This window comes from Embiotoca jacksoni, unplaced genomic scaffold (genome assembly GCF_022577435.1).
Source record: "Embiotoca jacksoni isolate LCO1_2020_lvr unplaced genomic scaffold, fEmbJac1.0.p SCAF_83, whole genome shotgun sequence".
NCBI lineage: Eukaryota > Metazoa > Chordata > Actinopteri > Embiotocidae > Embiotoca > Embiotoca jacksoni.
Genome location: NW_027185440.1, coordinates 678,199 through 700,902, shown reverse-complemented (window position 1 = coordinate 700,902; position 22,704 = coordinate 678,199). Strand labels below are relative to the sequence as shown.

The 22,704-nt window shown below is 38.4% G+C and overlaps 2 protein-coding genes across 5 annotated transcripts; one reads left to right on the top strand and one right to left on the bottom strand.

Annotated features, from left to right (window-relative positions):
- Positions 1–11,175: 11,175 nt before the first annotated feature.
- On the bottom strand, positions 11,176–15,096 carry cldn1 (claudin 1). The gene is made up of 4 exons (XM_069139515.1): positions 14,780–15,096; positions 13,720–13,884; positions 13,403–13,487; positions 11,176–12,942 (listed from the first exon to the last, which is right to left on the bottom strand). The coding sequence occupies exons 1-4, from the start codon at positions 15,000–15,002 to the stop codon at positions 12,780–12,782; spliced, it is 636 nt and encodes a 211-aa protein (XP_068995616.1). The 5' UTR covers positions 15,003–15,096; the 3' UTR covers positions 11,176–12,779.
- On the top strand, positions 14,940–18,194 carry LOC138192229 (carboxypeptidase N subunit 2). 4 transcript variants are annotated; one of them, XM_069139492.1, is made up of 4 exons: positions 14,940–15,024; positions 15,121–15,308; positions 15,831–15,876; positions 15,990–18,194. In XM_069139492.1, exons 2-4 carry the CDS (start codon positions 15,303–15,305, stop codon positions 17,561–17,563), a joined length of 1,626 nt encoding a protein of 541 aa, XP_068995593.1. In that variant the 5' UTR covers positions 14,940–15,024; positions 15,121–15,302; the 3' UTR covers positions 17,564–18,194. The 4 variants fall into 4 exon arrangements, with proteins under 4 accessions (XP_068995593.1, XP_068995591.1, XP_068995594.1 ...); XM_069139490.1 differs by having other exon boundaries at positions 15,803–15,876; XM_069139493.1 differs by having other exon boundaries at positions 15,701–15,876.
- Positions 18,195–22,704: the final 4,510 nt, after the last annotated feature.

The following is a 22,704-nucleotide window of genomic DNA, read 5'->3' as shown; positions in this document are numbered from 1 at the left end:
AAACTGGAAGTTCACTGTTGTGGTCAAGGTACCGTTACATAAGGGAAGATGACCTTTCACACTCATCTTTTCTGTCAAGAATTACTTCAGTTTCACAACCAAATAACTAAAAGCAGACAAAAAAATAAATAAAAACGGGTCAAATATCCATTAAAACCCAATTTGTGGTGAAAATCCACCTCTTTGACTGGACTGAATTGATTTCATATCACCTCCTGAGACAAATAAATCTTTATATCTTTGATAATTGCATAATATACTGACTGTAAAAGTTCAAATGAGAACACTATCTTCATGTTTACTCTATCAGCTGACAAACAGTCAGCTGATTCAGGGTATTCACTGTTTTAGTGAACCTAACCCAGTTCTGCCCCAACCTCTGAGCTGCAGACAAACTGATCAATAACACCCTCCTCCACCCATTTAAACTACAGAATAAAAAAAAAACACAGGACGTGATGTTTGACTGTCCCTTGTGCCAAAGGTGGTGAGCACTTCCAGGAAATGAACCTTGTTTTTATGAGAGTGGTTGACAATCAACAAGTGGGGGACAACAGCAATAACACTCTCCTCCACCCATTTAAACTCCAGTTTTCATCCAAACCAGCATCTGTGGGTTTCTCCATGGAGTTTATCAGAAGTCCTGCTGTACATCACATCCATCCATAAGAATTATAATGAATGAAGAATAAACCAACTTCCCAAATGCCTGGCATGCATAGTGAAATACTGGGTAGGATGGGTTCAATAAAATACTCTGAAGAAAAGGAAGTGCATTGTAGAGAGGACAGTAATTAGATAACATGCCAAATTCATTTCCATACTAAATGATGCCAGATATGTGCGGCAGACTGAAATAATTGCATGAGTGAATTTTAGATGACAATGCGAAAAATAAACTACGATCTAATCATGGGCTGGTTTTGGAAAAAAACTGATATTTGTAGTATTTTAAAGGAGCCAGCCTAAAGAATAAATGTAACACAAAACCAAAACAAAGAGCTAAAAAAAGACTAAAATAAAACAAAAAGCAGACACAGAGCTGCAGAGTTGGGTGTTAATTATAACCCTAAACCGGGTGCAAAGTAACTAAAAGAACTTAAGCACAATTTGTTTTATATTTCCAATACACGGTACAAATACTCCCTGTAATCAACTTTTAAAGTTAATTGTATCATTATGGATTAAAGGCTTCACATTCCTGCACAGGTGTCTCAGATGTGTGGTTTCAACCTGCTCGGGTTAGATCCTAAAATTTGGTGCCTTTTGTGAGATCCCATTGTACGAATATGAAATAAAATATAAGAGCTTTGAGAGATAAAAAAAATTATTTAAAAATCATTTTTACTATTCCATCACTGCCTCTTTCACTCAAAGTATGTTCATTTGGAAAGTGCATATTGATTAGTGAACACTTACTGGGATGATTTATCTATTGTGCATTCCACATAACTAAGAGTGCAGTCTGTGGCTAAACTTAACTCTATTCATTTGCAGCTCCTGTTCTTCACAGCAACAACTAGAAAAAACCAAGATGCATTTAGACTGACAGCATTCTCCAGTATAGTGCACAGTCTCACATGGAAACACGTTTGTCTTACAGCACCTGTCATGGCAGGACAAGTTACACAACTGTTAGCATATAGCAAAACCCATAGTCAACGTTAGAGGAGGTTTAATCATCCACATCCAGAGTAACCTGAAACATGTAACCTATACATTGTCACCCTCGGACCCCCTGAGGTGGGAGTTGCTCATGCAAAGTGCAGAGTTAAGTAGATCATTTCTCAAAGGCTCCCTACCCACAAACTGTGGCTCTTATATCACTATAGGATCAATATTTAGAAGAAACAAATAAAGTATTGATATTTTGAGCCGTATTCAGAATACGTAACTGGGGTTCAGCTCGTATGGTACAATGCAGCTGTTGTTCAAAACACGAAATATCAAGAAGTAGTATCTTTCATTCCACGTGTATATTTTCTTTTTTTTTTTCTAGAGAAGTCCAACAGTGAGAGCGGCAAAGTCAGTGTCAGTTTGGAGCGGAGACATTTCTGATTTTCCATGTGCAATGATCAGAACCATCTGTTTGCCACGTGGAGCATTCTCTGCATTAGTTTAAGTAAAACCATTTCAAAGGTTATCTGAGGACAAAAAGGTGAAGGAATGAGATGAGATCCATCTCATATACTGCATATTTCAGGGTCTAGACAAACCATATGCTACACGTATCTCCAAAGCTGGTGTTTATTGCATAGTTTGTATTGAAAGCCAATGGTGAAAAAGAATATCAAAGTGAGAGAAAAGCGAGTAAAAACAAAACATTGATTTGATTCCCAGATAGATAACCAGGTTCTTAAGAAGGGAAAAATACTGATTAATGGCAGGGACTGTTTCATTTATCAAAGGTCACACATGGAAAATGTATATCATTTAAGCTATATTTTTATAATTATTTAGTTAAAATAGGAGGAATTCCCAAAGTGCCACGTCCAAACTTTCAATAACAAAGGCTCCCCAAATCTCAATTGACACATTCATTTTCAGTTTTCAACCAATTTTGTTTTTTTCTGGGTGGTGGGGGAGATAGAATGGTACACACAGCATAACATACTGTATGTCTTTTTTTTTTTTATTCTTTTTTTTTTTATTTTCAGAAAGTTTGTAACAATTTTACAGAACATGTAGAATACACAGAACAAAAAAAAGCAGAAAAAACACAATTCACCCACCACCTCATGAAAGAAAAAGTCAGTTCATAGAGTGAGACACATCACAAAGACATATTATGGTTACACTGTGGTGTATATTCATAGTTAGAGTACTATTATAGTATCTGTGTTGTATGTTATCCAAATAAAGCTGCCAGATTTTCAGAAAAGCAATATATCCTTTGCAAAGACTATATGTAATGGTTTCAAGAGGAATACAACTGTTCATTTTCACAGAAGGTCTGTAAATGAAAGGAGGGGAATCAGACTGTAATGTCACTGACATTTCCGAGCCACACATAAATCAATTTCCGTAAATTTGATTTAGCTATAAGACTTAGTTCATAAGGTCTGTTTACATCTGTGAAAATCCCCTGTAAGTAAATTTCAGGATGTAAAGGAAAAGTAACTCCCATTGTCTTGGTCAAGGTGTTACAGAAGTCGTACAAAGGGCCTCACCATTGTGCAATGCCAGGTACAGTGCAGGAAGGAGCCAACCTTTATACCACATCTGAAGCACATTTCTGACAAGTCATGTTTGAATTGATGTAACTTCTGTGGTGTTAGGTACTATTGATGGAGAAAACTGCAGTGAACGGGTCCTTACCGGGCAGTAACAGTTTCTGACAAACTGTTTTGACATAAGAGTTGTTTATCAACTGTTATATTCAGGTCTGATTCTGGTTCTAAGAAAAGATATTAACTGAAGATATAGCAAAAGAAAGTTTTCTTTAAGTGTCAAAAAGAGAGGTCCTTTTTTGTAGCAGTCTTCCAATAACTGGATTCATTTATGATGCCAAGTCTCCAGAATCTTTTTATTTAAACTTGTGGATACAAGTTCAGTTTGTCTCAAAGGTATTTTGAGTGACAGTCCCGTGTTCAGACAAAGACCTCTGTGAGTTTCATACCATATTTTAAATACATATTAGAGGATAGAATTGTCGACTCACTGTATGTGTCTGCAGGTAGGGTGTGGCATGACTCTGGAGGTAAAAGCTTTTGAACTCAATTGGCTCCCGCTCTCCTTCAGATGGGAGGAAGCAGGGAGCCAGTGTTGTGACGCCTGGCAGTGTCTCTCTGCCTGTTTAAATCACTTACATTATCCACATTTTGGCCAAGCTGCTGTGGATATTTTGGAGACACCTGCCAACGATCCTCAATCTGCCAGCGTGAGAGAGATTTTGGAAACACTCCTCAGAGACAAGGAAGCTTGCAGAAGGTTTTATAAAAAAAAGTCGAGGGCGGGTCAACAGCTGGTTGGTAGGGCAGTGGGCTTTTTTTTGTGTGTTGAAAATGTAAGTATTTGTAACTCTTGATTTGTAGTGGAACGTCAATTAGAAAAGCCTTGAGTTTGTTGTTTGCTACATTAAGTTAAAGGAAGTTGTACATCATTTTTACAGCTTTAAAGCTGATTTAGTGAGCAACGCAGTTGCGATGTCACATTTTTGTTTTATTGTTTTTCCATTGAAGTTTGTGAACTATTTAGTTGCCTCTGAGATCTATTATATGTAACTGTACAATCTTTTTACGATCACTAAGCTTTATTTTGCTTTATATAACATAGTTGTAAAATTGTGGCATTTTTCTATGCCAGTCACATGTGCACCATGTATCACTTAAAGACGCATCCCTTGTATTGTTCATACAGTACAGAGGATGGAGAAATAAGTGTATGTGTTTAATCCTGACAAATGGAAGAGGAGAACCTGTTCCCATGGCGACACTCATCTGTTGTGTTTATTAGACAGTGATCCAGGTGTTGGAGAAGATCAGCAGAGTCTATATAAGTGATAGTGAACTGCAATAAGAGTTAATCAAGTCAATACACACACACACACACACACACACACACACACACACACACACACACACACACACACACACACACACACACACACACACACACATACTGAGCAGCTTACATATGCACACACAGCTACATGCAAAAGTGTGGCTGCACCCACGAGCACACACATTAAAGATTTAGACTTCCTGCCAAGTTAAATGAAATATCTCTAAGTCAAGCTGAGCTCATTAGTTAAGCTTCAAGGATCATCTGGCCTGCAAATGTGTGTGTATGTCTGTGTCCCTGAGTGCACTCATGTGTGTTTATGTACATATTCTTCTGAAAGGCCAAATTTAAAAATCGACACAATGAGACAAGACACACCCTTTCATGTCCTTTTTGCAGAGAGCCCCCGAAGACGTCTCACGTTCAACAGAAAACATTCCTAAATACAGTGATAATCTAACAAGTGTGTCATCAGGCAGGTTGTTTTTCTTTCCATCTGTTGTATCCAGCAGTGGGACCTCTTCAGGGACCTCTATGGATTATATTACAGAGAGAAAAACATGGTATATTTATTATAGCAGAGACATCCCTGCTGTCTCAAAGGGCCTGGACATTAAAACTGTAGTCAGGACTGCAATGTTGATTTTTACCGTATGTATCATAATAAAGCAAATGCAAAAAAAAATAACATATGGGCTCATTAAATTCATGGCCAATGCTATAAACTGCAGCTCCACATTAAATCAGATAAAACTCTTATGGTACACTTTTACTCTGCGTGTCTTACAGGCACACTCTGTACGTACAGAGGCACAGCTGCTGAGTGCACAGTGGCTTAACAGATCAGGTTATTTTGATCTGAGAAGTAGAGCTTCCAGTGGAGGACCTGTGGTCCGACTGAGGCTCAGAGTGTAACACTGACTGCCTGTTTGAAATCAGGTGAGAGAGCACCTCTGCTGGTAGGCTGCACGAGAAAAAGAAATTGTCAGTGGTGGACAAAGTAATCACATCTTTTACTTAAGTAGTGCAGCAATAACACTCCACTACAAGTCGCAGTCCTGCACTCAGTAGTTATAATTTCAAAAGTAAAAGCATGTCTTGTGACTGGTACATTGTTACACACAGTATAATATTACTGTTACTGGAGCTATAATGTGGATGTGGCCTTTTACTGTTGCTGAGGCTGAACTAAATTGTATTGTTTGGTATTTTTGTGTGCAAAACTGTCACTTCCAATATTTTCAGTGTAAAATCTGAATCTAAAAAGGAATTAATAACTACAGCAGTCAGATGTATGTAGTGCATAAAAAGTAAAAAAAAAATTAACAAATAAGAAGTCCTTAAATAAGTACAGCACAATAGAGAAGATTTAAATTATGTGTATTTAAAGGATGCTGTTAATCAAAGGTCACTTAAGGTAGATATAGGGAAATCTACAGAAAGTAAACAACCAGACAGTGTTAGAAGTGGGTTTTTTTCCTGTATAATATTGCCATTAGGAGTATGTTTATGTATAAACAGCAGGCACACTGTCATTTAGGAGAATAGGTGCATTTAGAAATACTTATCCTGATTCTTATTAGCCATAGACAATTAAGGTATAGGGATGAATATCAATACAGGGCAACAATGAAAGAAGACAGCAGCAGTTATATGTAATCTTTTCTAGAAAATCTACAGTTTAATCTACAACACTTAGGGCAGTTTCAAACTTAGACAGCAGGGATTTCACCTCAATGGCATTTTTATCACTGTTAATGAATCCGTATAATCCAATTAATGCTGCCAAATCCAGGGCTTCCTTAGCCGGTCCCCCCAGCACCCGAACAGCCGGGACCGCAGGGCGGTTGGGTGGCAGTACGAAGGAAGCAAAGTCTGAAGCAGAAGCCCACGTTTCACCACCAACCCCTTCACGTTTCCAACCGATTTTCCTCACTCAGACGCACCCGCTGAGAAACAACTTATCGGTTATTGAAGATTCTATTTTGCGGAACGTGAAGTTAGCGAATCCAGCGACCATAGTCAGGTGCCTTCCCGGGGCCACAGCAGGCGGCATTGAGTCAAACTTGAAACTGCTGGCCAAGGCTAATCATAAATACAGTCAAATTATTATTAACGTCGGCAGTAATGACACCCGGTTACGCCAATCGGAGGTCACTAAAGTTAATGTGGAATCGGTGTGTAACTTTGCAAAAACTTTGCAAAAACTAAGTTGGAAAAAAAACAAAAAAACAAAGTCAGTACAATATGTGTGAATCCCCATAAATGGCGACTAAATTCAAAATGGCGGACTTCCTGTTGAGTTGACATAATGGTGCGTTGGAACTTTTTTGTACGTCTAGGTATGATACACATGTCCACCTAATTTCATGCATGTAGTTAAATGAATAATAATAACGCAGAATAATAATTCCTTGAAGAACAATTGGGCTTTCCCACCATCAGGCCCTTATTAATAGATCTAATGGGTTCCTCCTTGTCCTACTCAGTCACATTAAAATTAAGCCTGTAGGTTTTCCCATAATCCTGCTGACAAATATAGATAAACCCAAAACAAACACCCAAACACATGCCACTGTGGTGTATTTAGACTTTTTTTTCCCCCTTTCATGCTTTCAATACAAATCCATGTATTCACTGTACATGTTTTGGTGGCTTTAACATCTTCAAAAACTCCTGAAAGTTGGCGCCTAACGCATGTGCAAAGTTTCGTGAGGTTTGGAGCATCGTTTGACCTTAAACATCAACTTCCTGTGTCACGGAGAAACATCAAACTTAGCCGCATTGCCCTGGCTATACTATATACTATATACTTTATACTATACACAAAAAAATTATTTTTATTTTTATTTTTTTTGTTTTCTATAAGATGATCCACTTATGTGTGAGTAAAGTCAACGTAGCTGTCTTCCACTGCTTTGGCACACGGCACTGAAGAAGATAAACATGTAATCGCTTCCTTAAACTTGGACACATCAGTATCTGACAAACATCTACTGTAATGGAATGTATTCCCACATGCTGTGTAGTCCATTATTGTAACTTCGAATGTTATTAAAAAGTGGCCCGACAAAAGAGAGTTTTGAGGAAATGTGATAACATTTTTAGTTTCCATGCCATTCGAGAGAACCAGATGGAGGATGTGGTTACTACAACAAGTGGGTTTGTTTACATGTTGAGAAAAGCTAATGGAGTCTAATAATGAGCTGAATGTAGAACTGAGGCTGTCGTTGTCCACATGAATGTTAGTCATCCACTATTATCACTTTATCTGAACTCGGCACTAAATCAGATAAAAAGTCTGAGAATTGAGTTAGAAACTTTGAATTAAAACTGCAAGCAGTGATATGATAGGAAGCGATTACATGTTTATCTTCTTCAATGCCGTGTGCCAAAGCAGTGGAAGACAGCTACGTTGACTTTACTCACACATAAGTGGATCATCTTATAGAAAACACTGCAGCCCCTCTGCGTACAACTCTTTCAATGTCGCCCCTCTGAAGAGAGTAACGAACCAGAGGAGGCGTCTCCTTGGTAAAACTCACAATTACACTCTGTTAAGCAGGCAACGCCAAAACTGGAAAGAAAGTGACGTTCCACTAATTTAGAAGAATTTCACCTGGCCTGGAAGGATAGTCTAATATCATATAAGAAAACTCTTTGTAAGGCCAGAACTGCGTATTATTCATCATTAATAGAGGAAAACAAGAACAACACCAGGTTTCTTTTCAGCACTGTAGCCAGGCTGATAAAGAGTCACAGCTCGGTTGAGCCGTCTATTCTTTCAGCTCTCAGCAGTAATGACTTCATCAACTTCTTCACTAATAAAATTGTTACCATTAGGGAATGAATTGGGCCGACCCTTCCTGCCACGGTCACTGATATGTTGCTAAGCACAGCAGCCCTGGAAGCAACCGTGGGACCAGATTTGGATGACCAACAATTTCCTGCCTCTAAATTCAGACAAAACGGAAGTTATTGCACTTGGTCCTAAACACCTCAGAAACTCTTTCTGTAATCACTTAGTTACTCTGGATGACGTCGTCTTGGCCTCCAGCAAAACTGTGAGGAACCTTGGAGTCATCTTTGATGAGGATTTGTCCTTTAGCCACCATATAAAGCAAGTATCCAGGACTGCCTTCTTTCATCTACATAATATTAATAAAATCAGGAAAATCCTTCCTCAGCGTGATGCAGAAAAACTCATTCATGCATTTATTACTTCCAGGCTGGATTATTGTAATTCCTTGTTGTTAGGATGTCCAAATTACTCATTAAAAACCCTGCAGTTGATCCAAAATGCTGCAGCAAGAGTACTGACAGGATTTAGCGAGAGAGATCATATTTCTCCTGCTTTAGCTTCTCTTCATTGGCTTCCTGTTAAATCAAGACTAGAATTTAAAATTCTCCTGCTGACTTACAAGCCTCTTCATGACCCGGCTCCATCTTATCTCAGAGAGCTTATTGACCCAGATCATCCTGACAGAGCACTTTGCTCTCAGACCTCGGGCCTGCTTGTGGTTCTGAGAGTTTCCAAAAGTAGAATAGGAGGCAGAGCCTTCAGTTTTCAGGCTCCTCTTCTGTGGAACCAGCTCCCAGTTTGTGTTCAAGGGGCAGAAACCCTCTCTAGCTTTAAGATTAGACTCAAAACTTTCATTTTTGATAAAGCTTATAGTTAGGGCTTGCTCAGCAAGACCTGAACCATCCCTTAGTTATGCTGTTATTGGGTTTCCCTGTATAATGGTGTAAAGTTCTGCTGTAGGGACTTTAATGTGTTAAGTGCCATGAAATAACCTGTGTTGTGATTTAGTGCTATATAAATAAAATTGAATTGAATTGAATTGAATTGAATTGAATTGAATTGAATTGAATTGAATTGAATTGAATTGAATTGAATTGAATTGAATTGAATTGAATTGAATTGAATTGAATTGAATTGAATTGAAAATCTTCGCGGACTCGTGATCGTTTAAAGAAACACAGTGCTTTTGATCTCTTTCTGACACATGAAGCTCCTTTCATATCCTATTGTATCAATCCAATTATTCCATTCAATTATAGTAAAATTGTAGATTTCTAGAGAGTTAGTGCAACTTTAGTCCAGATATCCAGACAGAGAGTGCAGAGATAAAAGAACAAACATCTAACAAACATTTCTGTGAATTCCGGTTCACATTTATGCAAATTGGGAAAAAGAATCAAGTCAAGTCAACGAATCAGACATGTTCTGATCTTTCAAGATAGTTTGTCGTATTCAAAAGACAACAACAGATCAAATGAATCAAAAGGCTTTGAGCAGCATTTTAGTTTTCAGTTTGATTCTGTACTTATTCATTCATTCATTCTTTTTTCTGTGATGTCTGGCAGCTGTACTCTGCTGATTACAGCAGTTTGAGTAGGAGTTTGGATCCGCTCCAGATCCAGTGCTGGACTAAAGAGGGGGGAAGCCCTCAAGTTAAGTGCTGCTCCGTCGATGGGCTTCATCAGTCTAAACGTCAACAAAGACCATAAAAAATGTCATTCTAAATGGGTTTTTATCCCACTCATATTTTATGGATTACGTGCTAGAATGCAGACAAAATATAAAATTGTTGCAGAGAATTATTGTGCAAACATGCCGTCAGGGTATTCTGCATGGAGCAGCTGTTCATATGGTAACTTTGAGGAATTAGGATCTGGGTCCAGATCACATTCAAGTAAGATAAACTGTACAGAAAGTCAAAGGTCAAATCTGAGTGCACCTTATAAATCACTGTGGTTTATTGTTTGCATAATCTGGTGACCTATTAGTCTTCTTCCCTGTGAATCCCAACATTTATGTTTAAGGAGCTGAAAAAAACACGTTGCCCAAAAAGTCAACTAAATTAATGGATGATAAGAGAATTAGGAGTAAATAGAGCTCAACACTGTATGTGTTGTATGGAAGTGGCGGAGGTGAGTGAGCCCACTAATAAGATAACATCATTAGAATTATGGTTGTTAGAGAAATGGATGATGCCCTCTCCTTTATTAGTTTGGATGGTTTTAGTGTCTTCATTTATTTCATTTTAATCCATGTTGAAATATTACCTGTTTTATATCATAGTTTATTTTTAAAAATATTTTTAATTATTTTTAATCATTGTGTTTTAATTTACTCATAATTTGACTATTAGACATATTTTTTATATGTTGGAGTATTTAATGCGACATGGTTATGTGAGGTAATTATTGTTTTTCACCATCTCAGAATAAATCACAGAACCTTTTAAACTCATTATTCTTCCTCCGCCAGTGTCACCTCCCATTGTTTGATTCCTGTCTAACAGCTGATACTAAAACTGATGATGAATGATTGTAACTCTTAATGCAGTTTTTAATGTTATATCTTAGAGAAACGTCATATTTTAGTGGTATCCCTGCTGTGATTTCTAGTTACAGGTCTGGTGGACACAATACAAGACAATCCCAAACATGGTCTCTGTGATCCTCTAGTGGCCACACACCATCACTGCTTGTTTTTCTGGGTTTTTTAAAAATTATTTTTTATATCCATATAAAGGTGCAAAGTGCTCTGTCAGGATGATATGGTTCGATGAGCTCTCTGTTAGGATGATAATCTGTTGTGTTGTATTTAACAGCTGTCAGCATCTGCACCATGTGTTCAAACAGCTGGCATTTGTATTTGCACTGTTTATTTATTTTTTTCCTTTTGAAATTAACAAGTTTAATATTCATCCATCCATTATCTATACCCGCTTTATCATGAGCAGGGTCACGGGGGGCTGGAGCCTATCCCAGCTCACTTTTGGGCGAAGACAGAGCCCACCCTGGACAGGTCGCCAGTCTATCACAGGGCCAACAAGTAGAGACAGCATACATTCATGAATGATCTCATTCACATGTAGAACCACCAATTAACCTGAGACGCATGTCTTTTGGACGGTGGGAGGAAGCCGGAGTACCCGGAGAGAACCCATCCAGGGGCAGGAAGAGCATGCAAACCCCGCACAGAAAGGCCCAGGCCTGGATTCAAACCCAGAACCTTTTTGCTGTGAGGCGACAATGCTAACCACTGCACCACTGTGCCGCCGTTTAATATTCAATGTTCTGTTATTTTTGTATTTTTTTTGAGCACTTATAGTGGACAGCTCCAGCTGACTCAGTGGTTACCACATGGTGGCGCCCTCGTCTGCAGAATCACTGCACAATTTGTTTTTGGCACAATTGAGACAGATTACTATTTTTTTGCAGTAGATAAAATCATGTTGTGTGTAATTGCACCAGTTGAGTGTGGACTTGAAAATTCTCTGTATTTCTTTTCACATGGAAAAGCACACAGCCTGATTGTTGTGCCAAATGAAGGTGGGTATAAATTCTTTGAAACTTGATGTACTCTCATGACTCCACTTTGTGACCAGGCATGTTGGGACAGGAGGAGGAGGTCTGAGGTATGCCTCTCAGGAGCTGCTCCCCAGCTTGATCTCTCCCTGTTTGGATGAGTTTTGTTTTCCCTGAGGCAACACATTTCTTCTGCTATCCTCTTTTTTTTTTTTCTTCTTTTTTTTTTTTTTAACTTGTCTTTAACACATAATTTTAATTGAAACTTTTCATACTTTTCAAAAATCAAGAATCTCTTTCAAGGGAAAGCTGGTTCTTTCTATTTTACCTCTTAAAATATGGATTTCTTAGCTTTTCAAGAAATATTTAAATGAGTGTTGAATGGTCAGGGTGGAGCTGTTTCTCTTCATAAGAAAGTACAGAGGCTTTTATTTTACATGATACAAAAGAATAGTGATGAGATTCGAGACAAAGCAAAATAATGAAAATTAAAAGTGTTTCTCGGCAGATTTATACTAAAATGTTTAGTGGTTATGATGTCTTTAACACATTCTGAGCTAAGATTTGTTTTAATCTTTACATTCAAAAAACTCAATTGTGATTTAAATAATTCAAATTAAATTTTAATGTGTTTATTGTGCCTAAATTCTTACTCGTGATTATTATTTAAAATATTCAACTTAAAGTAAGAGTTACATTTGTGAATTACTTTTGTTGCCATCTTTAATATTACAATTCATTGTTAAAATGTGAAGCATCTTGTCCCAATACGTCTCTTTGATAAGCGTTTTGCCCAAGTTCTGTTTTAGCTCCATGTGGGCTTTAAACCCCCAAAAAACATTCCTAACAAATATTATACAAATAAACATGCCACTAGACATCAAACAAGTGTGAAAAATGCCCCTGTAAAGTCAGCACCCTTTCACGAGCAGAGTGCAGGTGGAGTGAGTGTCCTCCTATACGTAGTCCCTGCCGGTGTGTCCTGCAGAGTGGGACGGGGGGTAGCGTGGAGATTTCCCTGAGTCCTGGCTTGAGCAGTTGCAGCAGAGGAATCCCCCTCCGATCATGATCAGACAGGCGGCTCCCCATCCAACATAGAGGGCACTTCCAAATTCATACCTGTCAATGATATGCAGAGCACACATGTGAACTTCTGGAAAATAAATTTTTATACAGGTATTTTGCAGCATTATAAGTCTTAACACAAATGAATCAAATTACAGTTGCATTTAACTCTGACTCACGGCATGAAATTGCAATGTTTGGTTTTTGGCACTTACTTACAATATTACTGCAGAGGAATGCAAGTGAATGCTACAAATTAAAGGAATAGTTTGACATTTTGGAAATCTGCTTTTTACTTTTATTAAATGAAAAGATTAATACACTGTCTGTATTTTCCAAAATGTCAAACTATTCTTTTCATATAAATAATAACTTGGGATGTCAGGAACAGCGGTGTAATAAAAAGACAGTTTGTTTGCCAAATGTTCATCCCCTAAGTCATTACACACACCTTTAGTGATACCTGATAAGCAGTGTGGTTTTCAGACTAAATGACAGAGGCGGACGGCCTCACCTGGAATTAGTCGGAGTGAACGGATTGTAGAAATCCTTTGCTATTCTGTGACCATACCAGGAAGTTCCCACCAGAGCAAGCAGACCTGGAAGACCATGAGCAGAGAAATCTTTCTATATTGTTGCATTGCACAGGTTAATGCTTGAGAAGTTCACCTTTATGAAGGCAAAAGAAACTCCACAAATTTACAACAAGCTTAATTGTGTTCAACAGCTTCTGCATAACAGATAAAAAACAAACAAACAGGAGACCAATACAACATATTTAGCTGAAAAAAGAGAGAGTGTTGCATGTGTGTAAAATGAATCAACACCAACCAGCAATAATGAACACAACCCCTCCGCTCAGAGCCACTTTGTCCTTCTGCTCTTGTTGGTCTGCCATACAGGTGGTGCACCTCATGCCCACCACCGCCACCAACATGGCAATGAAGCACAGCAAGATGGAGACCAACATCAGCCCTCGTGTGCCCTGTACGATCCCTGCAGAAGCAGACATGGAACAGAATCCGCTGATTGGAGGTTTCACTCAGTGTCGTGTTTTATCTAATGACTATTGACAGTAAAAAGTGAACTAAAAAAGTGTTTAAGTCTTTTTCCCTGATCACCATGACTGTTTCTTCCTCTATTCATGCTCTCTAGCGCATAAAATATACATGTAAATGAAAATGACACTTTCTTGTATTTCTGTCTAAACAGAAAACTAATCATTTACCTTGTTTGCAAGATGAACATTAACAAAGGATCTAATCAGAAACCATTTGCATATGCTTAAATGCCATTTTATTTATCTAAATGTAATTCTTCTTGTTTTCAACAGGCACAGAACAGGCGGGAATGCAGGCAACATAAATCACATCCAGTTGACTCGAGACATTCCTTTAAATATTTTTTAATCTGGTGAATCTGGTATCCTTTATTATAAAGAACATTTAAAATCTGACTAACTCTATAAATAACAGTGTGAAGCGAGTTATATTTTCTTTTCCATTCTGTTTGAGTGGATTTTTTTTTTTTTTTATCAGATCACTGCTGGTATTTGACTGACATGTATCTGCACGCAAGAGGTCTAACAAGAAGAAAAGGGCTCTCTCTTAAACTTCTCTGAGGGTTTGAATGACCAGACAGCTCAACTAATTCTTGTTTTCTGGTATAAAAGCCTGTTATTCTTTATCTTCTGACATGAGACATTTCACAAGTTCACTGATGAATATATTCCAATACAGTTTGTATATTGTGCACCCTTCTTTGTTCCATGACCCTTTTTGTTCCCACTCCCACATATTTGTAGAAGAAGCTTTTGATTTTGGACACAGTAAAATCAAAAGTGATGATATAAGATGATACATTTTTGACGATGAAAACATAAAAACCATACCTGGCAGTTGGAGGAGTGAATCATACACTTTACACTGAATTTGACCGGTGCTCTGTGACACACAGGTCTTCCACAGCCCTTCATACATCGCCTGAGCTGTGATGATGTTGTCTCCTGCGTACGATGAAGCCTTCCACTCCACCATGACTGTGGATGCTATCGTGCCGATGAAGCCGAGGAAGGCCAACGTGAAGCCAAGAAGCTGTATTCCTTTATTTGCCATCGTTCAACTCCAGAGAAAAATGGTAAATGAAGAAATAGTAAAAGTTCAAAAAGACAAAAAGTTGTCTGAAGTTCACGAACTTGCTTGATGTTGTTCTGTGTTCTGCTCCCAAACAAAGGTGTCTACCTGTGCATCATCAGGGAATAACCTGGAGGACAGGGAGGATCCAAAACTGACATCACCTCTGGCTGAAGTCAGGAGGAGCAGGACGACACCTTGTGGATGTAACTGTCTCCTGCAATAAACAGACCTTCTCCCAGACCTCCAACTTACAGTAAAGGCCTCCATGGACAATACAACATGCAGGTAACAACACTCAAACACTGTAAGATAACAACATTTTCTGAAGCTTCTCTTCATTAAAGTCAATTTAATGGAAAAAAGAAAAGAGTTTTTTTTCATATAGGCTATTATTATTACATGTTGTAGTACCAACAGTAGTTGTTGTAAAATTTGTTGTAGAATTAGTTTTTCTGACAGATGGACTAATAATCAAACCTGTAACTAACAGTGATCCACCTTTGCCACGAAGCACCTTTTCTATTTGTGTTCTTTTGGTAAACAGTGACTCAACTCGTACAGAGTTTTGCTGAAAACTCACATAAAAAAATGAAACAAACATCCTCTCCTGTGTCATCTTTCACTTCGCCAAATAAAAAAAATCCCCCTCATTCTTCCTATTGCATGCTGATTTGCAGAATTACATGAGTGTTCACTTATCTCAGGAGTGACTGTTTTTTGGAGTGAGCAAGTGAAACCATGGCAGGAGCTGACCAAAGGTTTTGTCTTGCCTAATTCAGGCTTGTTGTCATTTGCACTTTGCATCAGCTGCCTTGTAGATCACTACGGACGTTTACTTCAATGCAACACAGAGGTATGTTAAATTTCATTTTCTTAAATTTGGAAAAGTCATTGTTTAATGCAAATATTATTTCTTCTTCTCTTTGTTTATATATGTCTGTTTTTTTTTTACTTTGGTTTCCACAGTGAAAATGGGCAAACTCTGGGCTTTGACTCTGCTGCTGGTGCTGCTTCTCTGTCACAAAGGCAACACGGAGTCACAAACCTTTTGTCCGTACAAATGCCAGTGTTTCACTCCAGTCCAGGTGCTTTGTGCTGATGAACGGATGTCATCGTTACCGAGGAATATATCCAGGCAGTTCAAGGAATTTATTGTGATGACATCTTCTGTGGCGTACCTGTTCTCTCACACCTTACAGGAGAGCCCGCAACTCACCAGGCTTATCTTCCTAAATAATGACCTGAGGAGTGTTCACTCTCAGGCGTTTGAGAATCTGACCGAGCTGCAGGAGCTGGAGATCAGTGGGAACTCCTGGCTGGAGCATTTATATCCTGGGACATTTTCAAAGCAGGTAAACTTGACTAAACTGCTTCTCAACTACAACAAGTTCAAGACAGTGCTTCCGGGTATGTTCGACTCTTTGAAACAGCTAGAAACTCTGCAAATGAAGAGCAACATCATATCAGATCTGCCTGCATTTCTTTTCCTGAACCTTCACAAGCTGCGCATCCTGGACCTCTCCCTAAATAAGCTCGAAGAAGTGAAAAGAGAAACTTTTTCTGGTCTGGTCAGGCTGGAGATTTTGAAGATGAACAGAAACCTTCTTAGCAATCTGACATCTGACACTTTTCACAATATTTCTCAGCTGACAGAGCTTCACTTGGAGGGGAACAAGATAGCACAGCTTGGTGACGATATCTTCTCCGTGTTAACCAAACTAGAGGTGCTGAACATCCGTGGAAACCTTCTTACAACCTTCAGCGACAAAGTGTTTGGATCCAAGGACTCACATTTGAAGGAACTGAACCTAAGAGGCAACAGACTGACTGAGCTGTCCTCTCTAAGTAGTCTGACCTCCCTCACTGATCTTATTGTGTCCTCAAACCGGCTCTCCAACCTCCCTAAAGACATTTTTAGAAATGTTACAGTCCTCGAGAATCTGGACCTGTCCGAAAACCAGCTCACCTCGCTTCCCGAAAAAATCTTTTACGATCTCGCCGCCATCAAGGCGATCCACCTCCACAAGAACAACCTGAGCAAGGTGGACGCCAAACTGTTCGAGGACCAGATGCTCATTGAGCAGCTCTACATGTCCGACAACCAGCTGGAGACTCTACCGCTGGGCCTGTTTGACCTTTTTGTCATGCAGTACACAGTCAGGCTGCATGGAAACCCGTGGAAATGTGACTGTCACATGTGGTACCTGCATAACTGGGTGATGAAATACAGCCAAGACATCGAGATGCTGGACAGGATGCTATGCGAGAGTCCAGACTTTCTGAGGAAACGGACGGTGGTTTCCATCAACAGGGACCAGCTGGTGTGTCAGATGTCTAAAGAGGAGATGCCTGATCTCAGCACCTGCAGCCTACAAGCATCCAGAGACACCATGACCATCAAGTGTAAAGTGAATAAATGCTCTCCACTGACTGTGAAGGTACAGTTTGAGGAGGATAGCGGCGATATTAAGGAGCACATGGTGAAAACTGAGCCTGAATATTCTCAATGTAGCAACGAGACGATGAACCCCATTCAGTAGTTATAATACTTTTAAAGACTTTTTTCTGTTTGCAAATTCTCTCTTCAAACTAAGAGTCACATTATATGTTCTGACTGTCAGAGTCAATATTGTAAACAAACCTGTAACTCACCAGCTGATAACCAGTATACATAAATGCTGCTGAATGATAAGAGAGGTGGATGAACCTTTTCTTCAAAGGTTCAAAGTTCAACACTATTTTTTAAAGATCCTGCCACTGCTAAAAGGAACAATGAGTAACATGTTAATCGTCTGCTATCATGTGTTTTGGCTGTAGTTTGGTCTTCAGTAGATGCTTCTGGTTCTCCTCTTTATGTAAGCAGGTAGTGTTCGAATCTTACTGACAGGTGCTGAGTATTTACAAATGTTTTAACACATAATATGCCGTGTCCAAGAAGTTTTGGAAATGTTTCCAGTTTTAAATGTCAATAAAATGTCGTATTTACTTCTGCAAATTATTAGTTTGAATTTGAACATTAAAAAGAGCAGGAAACATTGTTTATCTTTGAGGCAATAGATGTACATAGTCAGAACCTTTTCTCCATTATCGGTAAACATCTTGCATTCAAAATATTATTTTAATAAAAGCATTAGAGTACTACCAACAAAATATAAAAGTACTCTTAATGGAGTAGAATATCTCATTTTTATAGTATTATACCTTATTGGATTATTATCGGTAACCTTGGTATAACTAATATGATTTTATATATGGCACAAACTACTCAATACATGATCTGCCAACGTAAAAAAAAACTATGATATTTTCCTGTGTTAAGAAGTAGACAAGAAGATCAAAATAGCAAAGTATAAGTCAAAATTGCACTGCAAATACAGATTTTGGTCATTTCAGTAGGTACAGTTGTCAGATTTCATATATATATATATATATATATATATATATATATGATTTATGCATGATTATGCAGTGGGTGACCCATCCTGTCATCACAGGGCTTCAGTCCTCCTCTGATCACCCCACTGCTCCTGAATACTGCTGGGGATGATAAAGAGTGAAGGAGGAGGGCAGCCTTCACACAACAAGGCCCACAGATGGCTACACCTTGAATACAGCACTCTAACCCATGGTTAACAAGGGTCAAATGCCAGGGGGTCAATTGGGTCCTCATTTGGAGGTGAATGACATCACAATTCACGGGACAAAAAGTGGTGGCCGCCTTGTTTCCAAAGTTTGGCAGGATGGCTTTAAACTGGAAGTAATCCTCACTTGACTAAAACTATGGTGTCAACCGGACATTTAACATTCAAAGTAAAGGGTTGTTAGCTAATGAGCAACAAGGCACAAGCAAGTCCTTAAACACATATCTTTATTCAGTGAGCATGTTGAGGTTCATATGAATAATTTATAATAGCTCCAAAATGAAACTAATCGTGTCATAACAAGACAACCATGACCTAAAAAAGTTGATGAAATTATTGAGAAAAAATGGGAGCTTGTCCTCAGATATTCAGGAGGTTGTTTTCTATAAAATTGTATTAAATATGTTGTGAAGTTAATTTTGAATTGTGGTTTTCAAGACCAGAGCAACTGAGTTAATAGAAACAAAGCTGACACCAGTTTTTTTTTTTTTGCGTTGTAACTGTTCTGCGATTTCTCAAATTCTTGATACAATATAAAATTCAGATTGACAGTTGTGAAATGCATAGTCAGCAGCTCTTAAACTACACATTCTTAATAATTGGTTTGTTTAGGATTAACTATTTAAATCAGCCTTCTGTACTTAAAGCTCTTCTTATTAAAACTAGATGAAAATGACAAGGCACCTTTCATAGTGACAAACCTGCACAGCATTTATTTGTGGAATGAATGTTTTGTTTTTAATTATTTTTGATTTAGGGCCCAGAATTTGATACAGTTTCATTTTTATCAACTGGCCCAATGTCTACTGCCAAAGAAACAGTAAAGGCAATTTTAAGTTTCTTTAACCAGCAGAAATTAGTTGTTAACCAAACACTGTCAAATGGATTTTATGGCTTTATGTCAAATTAAATGGCAGCATCAACATTTAACCACATCAGAGTTGAGACGATTTGAAAAACCAAAACAATGAAATGCTGTAAAGCTCTGTGGAGGTCAGAAGTCCTGCAACCATGAGACAGATCTTCTCAGGTTTATCATACAAGTAATCACATGATTCACATTGTTACTGTAAAAATATGTAGCCTATCGTCCAGGGATTTATTATAATTTGTCAATTTATTTGTTATTTTCATGGTACCGTATGTTGGAAAATTTGGCATCAATTGAGCTTTAGGGTCTAATGGAGTTATCTTCAGTACCAAATTACCTGTCGGCATCTATCACCCTTCATTGCCTGGCAAACTTACAGCAGCAGTGTCTGAGCGCTGTCCTGTGAGGCAGGATGAAAAGCTGCTCTCAACCCCTGCGGTCACACCTCACCTCTCTATCCCGCTTAGTGGGTAGTTAACAGCGGACACCACGCTCCACACAGCAGCTCTTAAGATCGAAGAGGACAGAAACAGAGGGGAGGAGACATTATCTGGTGAGACACACAATGTCCAAAACAACACAAAGCACTGGGGGGTTTCCCACAGAGTTTAGAGCGGGCAGTGAGGAGGGAGGTGGCGAGGGCAAGCCGGGGTCCTCAGGACAAAGACCAGAGGTCATCTGAGGCTCGGTGCCTGGGGCAAGAATTCAAGAGGAGACTTTTTGATCTAAAAATGTTTACTAATTTCACATCGAGTTGCTTTGCATATTTGTTATCACCAGTTTTATCATTAATGATATGTATTTATAACAAAAGGAATAGGTCTCAGTCTTCAGGACAAGAATATAAAAATCAATGGAATATGTATTTCTCCTTTAACTGTCATTGTTTTTTTTCTTTCAGTTTCATCTAAATGAGTTCAGTCAGTCATGAAATGATAACCAACACCAGTTGCCATTATATAGGCAGGTGTCCATTAGGTCCTCTCTCTCCGCCTGTGAGAGCTAACACACATCCTCTATGATACGATGACCTGAACATCTCAAGAACACAAATAGGCCATTTTGCACTCTCAAAATGTGAACCTTACTGACAATCAAGGGTCAATATTTACCCCTCAGTGCACCCAGACCCCTGGATGGAAGCTAAATTGGTGTTGCTGACCAAATTAAGAACAACTGACCTGCTGTGGGTGTTAAGTGGACGGGGAGATGTCACCAGAATAGTAATCTTTTAGCATACTGGTACACTGGCCTTTGTCTTGTCCATTCCTATTGGATAATAACAAGAGGCTATAAGCTCCTTATCATCACATTACAATTATGGAGGATGAATCAGGAACTATGGCCCTTGGGACCCTGCTCTTAAAAATCTATCTTTGTTTTGTGTTCAGCTTCACAGATGGAGATGTTTTATTATGCATGCATGCAGCCCCTCATTGAATATTTCTACTCGTTCTGGGGAAAAGTCATTGCAAAATTTAGCAGATTGTTGCTGCCAAACAATTGCAATACCTCCCGTACTTCCAGCAGAAGTACTTTCTGAAGAAGACATTGTTTCGCAATGGAAAGACATAATAAAACAATGCTTAAGATTGTTTCACAGATTATGGTTTCGTAAAACATTCCTAAGCACCATCAGCCATATAACATTTTAGGAATCCCCCCAAAGAAGTCCTCTTCTGCAGCGACGAGGAACACGCAGAGGAACCAGCATCAAAGAGGCAGAAGTGTGAGGACACTACAGATTCAGCATAATCATTGTGCTGACCCTGCACCCCGAGGAATGCAAGGAAACATTTGAGTTTTGTTTTTGGCCTGTCGAGTCATGGATCTGGATTTTCAGAAATAATCCTGGACCGGTTTATATTCCAAGCACCGGCCATCTTAAGTTGTAAACGTTAATAAGTTTTGGTGGTGGGAGCCTCCTGATGAATTTACAAAAAACACTTTTTTGAGAGGAGAACGAACACCAGTTGTTGTATAGCTACCTGAAAGTTATCTTTGTTTAGATCACTGATAAAAAAAAATGTGTTACAGCACTTTAAACCCGAAAAGTGAACATCATCAGAAAGGGTACCAAAACAACATATAAAACTATAAAATGGGATTTCCTACAAGTTTAAAGATCATTCTGGCTGAGTAAAATAAAGACTAATGGTAATTCATGCAGAGCATGAATCATATGTTTGACTTTTGGTTGACTAATGATACAAATTTATATAAGATATAACTTTATTTATCCCAAAGAAAATTATTGTGCCAGAGATTGCGCTGTACCAACAATCTGGAGTTAGAACAAAAGCTGTAAGGTAATAGTTACAATGTGTTTAAAAATGTAAATAATAAACAAATAAAGTTGGATAAAAGTAAAGATCAGATGAGTCAAATCAGTAATGAAAAGAACCATCACATGATAATGAAAAGAAACATTGCACATGACAATGGAAATAAAATTGCACATGATGATGAAAAAACATTGCAATGGAAACATTGCCAAATGATATTGAAAAGAAATGTTGTACAGGAAAATGAAAAGAAACATTGCACATGATAGTGAGTGAGAAAAACATTTAAGATGATGGTAAAAAAAAAAAACATTGCAATGAAAAGCATCATTGCACATGATACTGAAAGGAAACTTTGCACTGGATAGTGAAGAAACATTGCACATGACGATTAAAAAACATTTGCAATTAAAAGACACATTACAATTACAATATTGTAATAATTCAAGTTTCAGCAATTAAATTGGTACCAAAGAGAAATAGTAAAAAACTACAAACATATGAGTCACAGTGTAACACATGATATTTTCCTAACTGTCAATTTGACTTCAGTCTTGCCAGGCCAAAAATTTAAGGCTGTAATAGAAGCATCCACATTACTGGATGTCCCACTTGGAGGGACACCTGCAGTGAAAGTGTATCTTTATGGTCATCTTCGTAGGCCTTCAAGGGCATATGGCCAAGAACCAGAGAGAAAACAAGACACTCCCACCCTCCTCAAACATTCAACACAACATCCCCTTTGAAGATGGGATGACTAGTGTTGTAGTACCAGAGTGTCTCTGTTTTAACAGTCACACCATCATCGCTCTGTGTGGGTCCAAAGTAATAAATTTCCCACTTCTTGTGTTAATCGTGTCATGCTGATATTAAATTCAACCCCG

Excerpts from the sequence above, each read along its gene's own strand:
- cldn1 (XM_069139515.1), bottom strand. The coding sequence starts at position 15,002 with ATGGCAAATAAAGGAATACAGCTTCTTGGCTTCACGTTGGCCTTCCTC. Across the intron at positions 13,885-14,779 it reads TTCACTCCTCCAACTGCCAG|GGATCGTACAGGGCACACGA; the intron begins GTATGGTTTTTA and ends CTGCTTCTGCAG. Across the intron at positions 13,488-13,719 it reads GGTTGTGTTCATTATTGCTG|GTCTGCTTGCTCTGGTGGGA; the intron begins GTTGGTGTTGAT and ends ATGGTCTTCCAG.
- LOC138192229 (XM_069139490.1), top strand. The coding sequence starts at position 15,289 with ATGGACAATACAACATGCAG. Across the intron at positions 15,309-15,802 it reads ATGGACAATACAACATGCAG|GCTTGTTGTCATTTGCACTT; the intron begins GTAACAACACTC and ends TGCCTAATTCAG. Across the intron at positions 15,877-15,989 it reads TACTTCAATGCAACACAGAG|TGAAAATGGGCAAACTCTGG; the intron begins GTATGTTAAATT and ends TGGTTTCCACAG.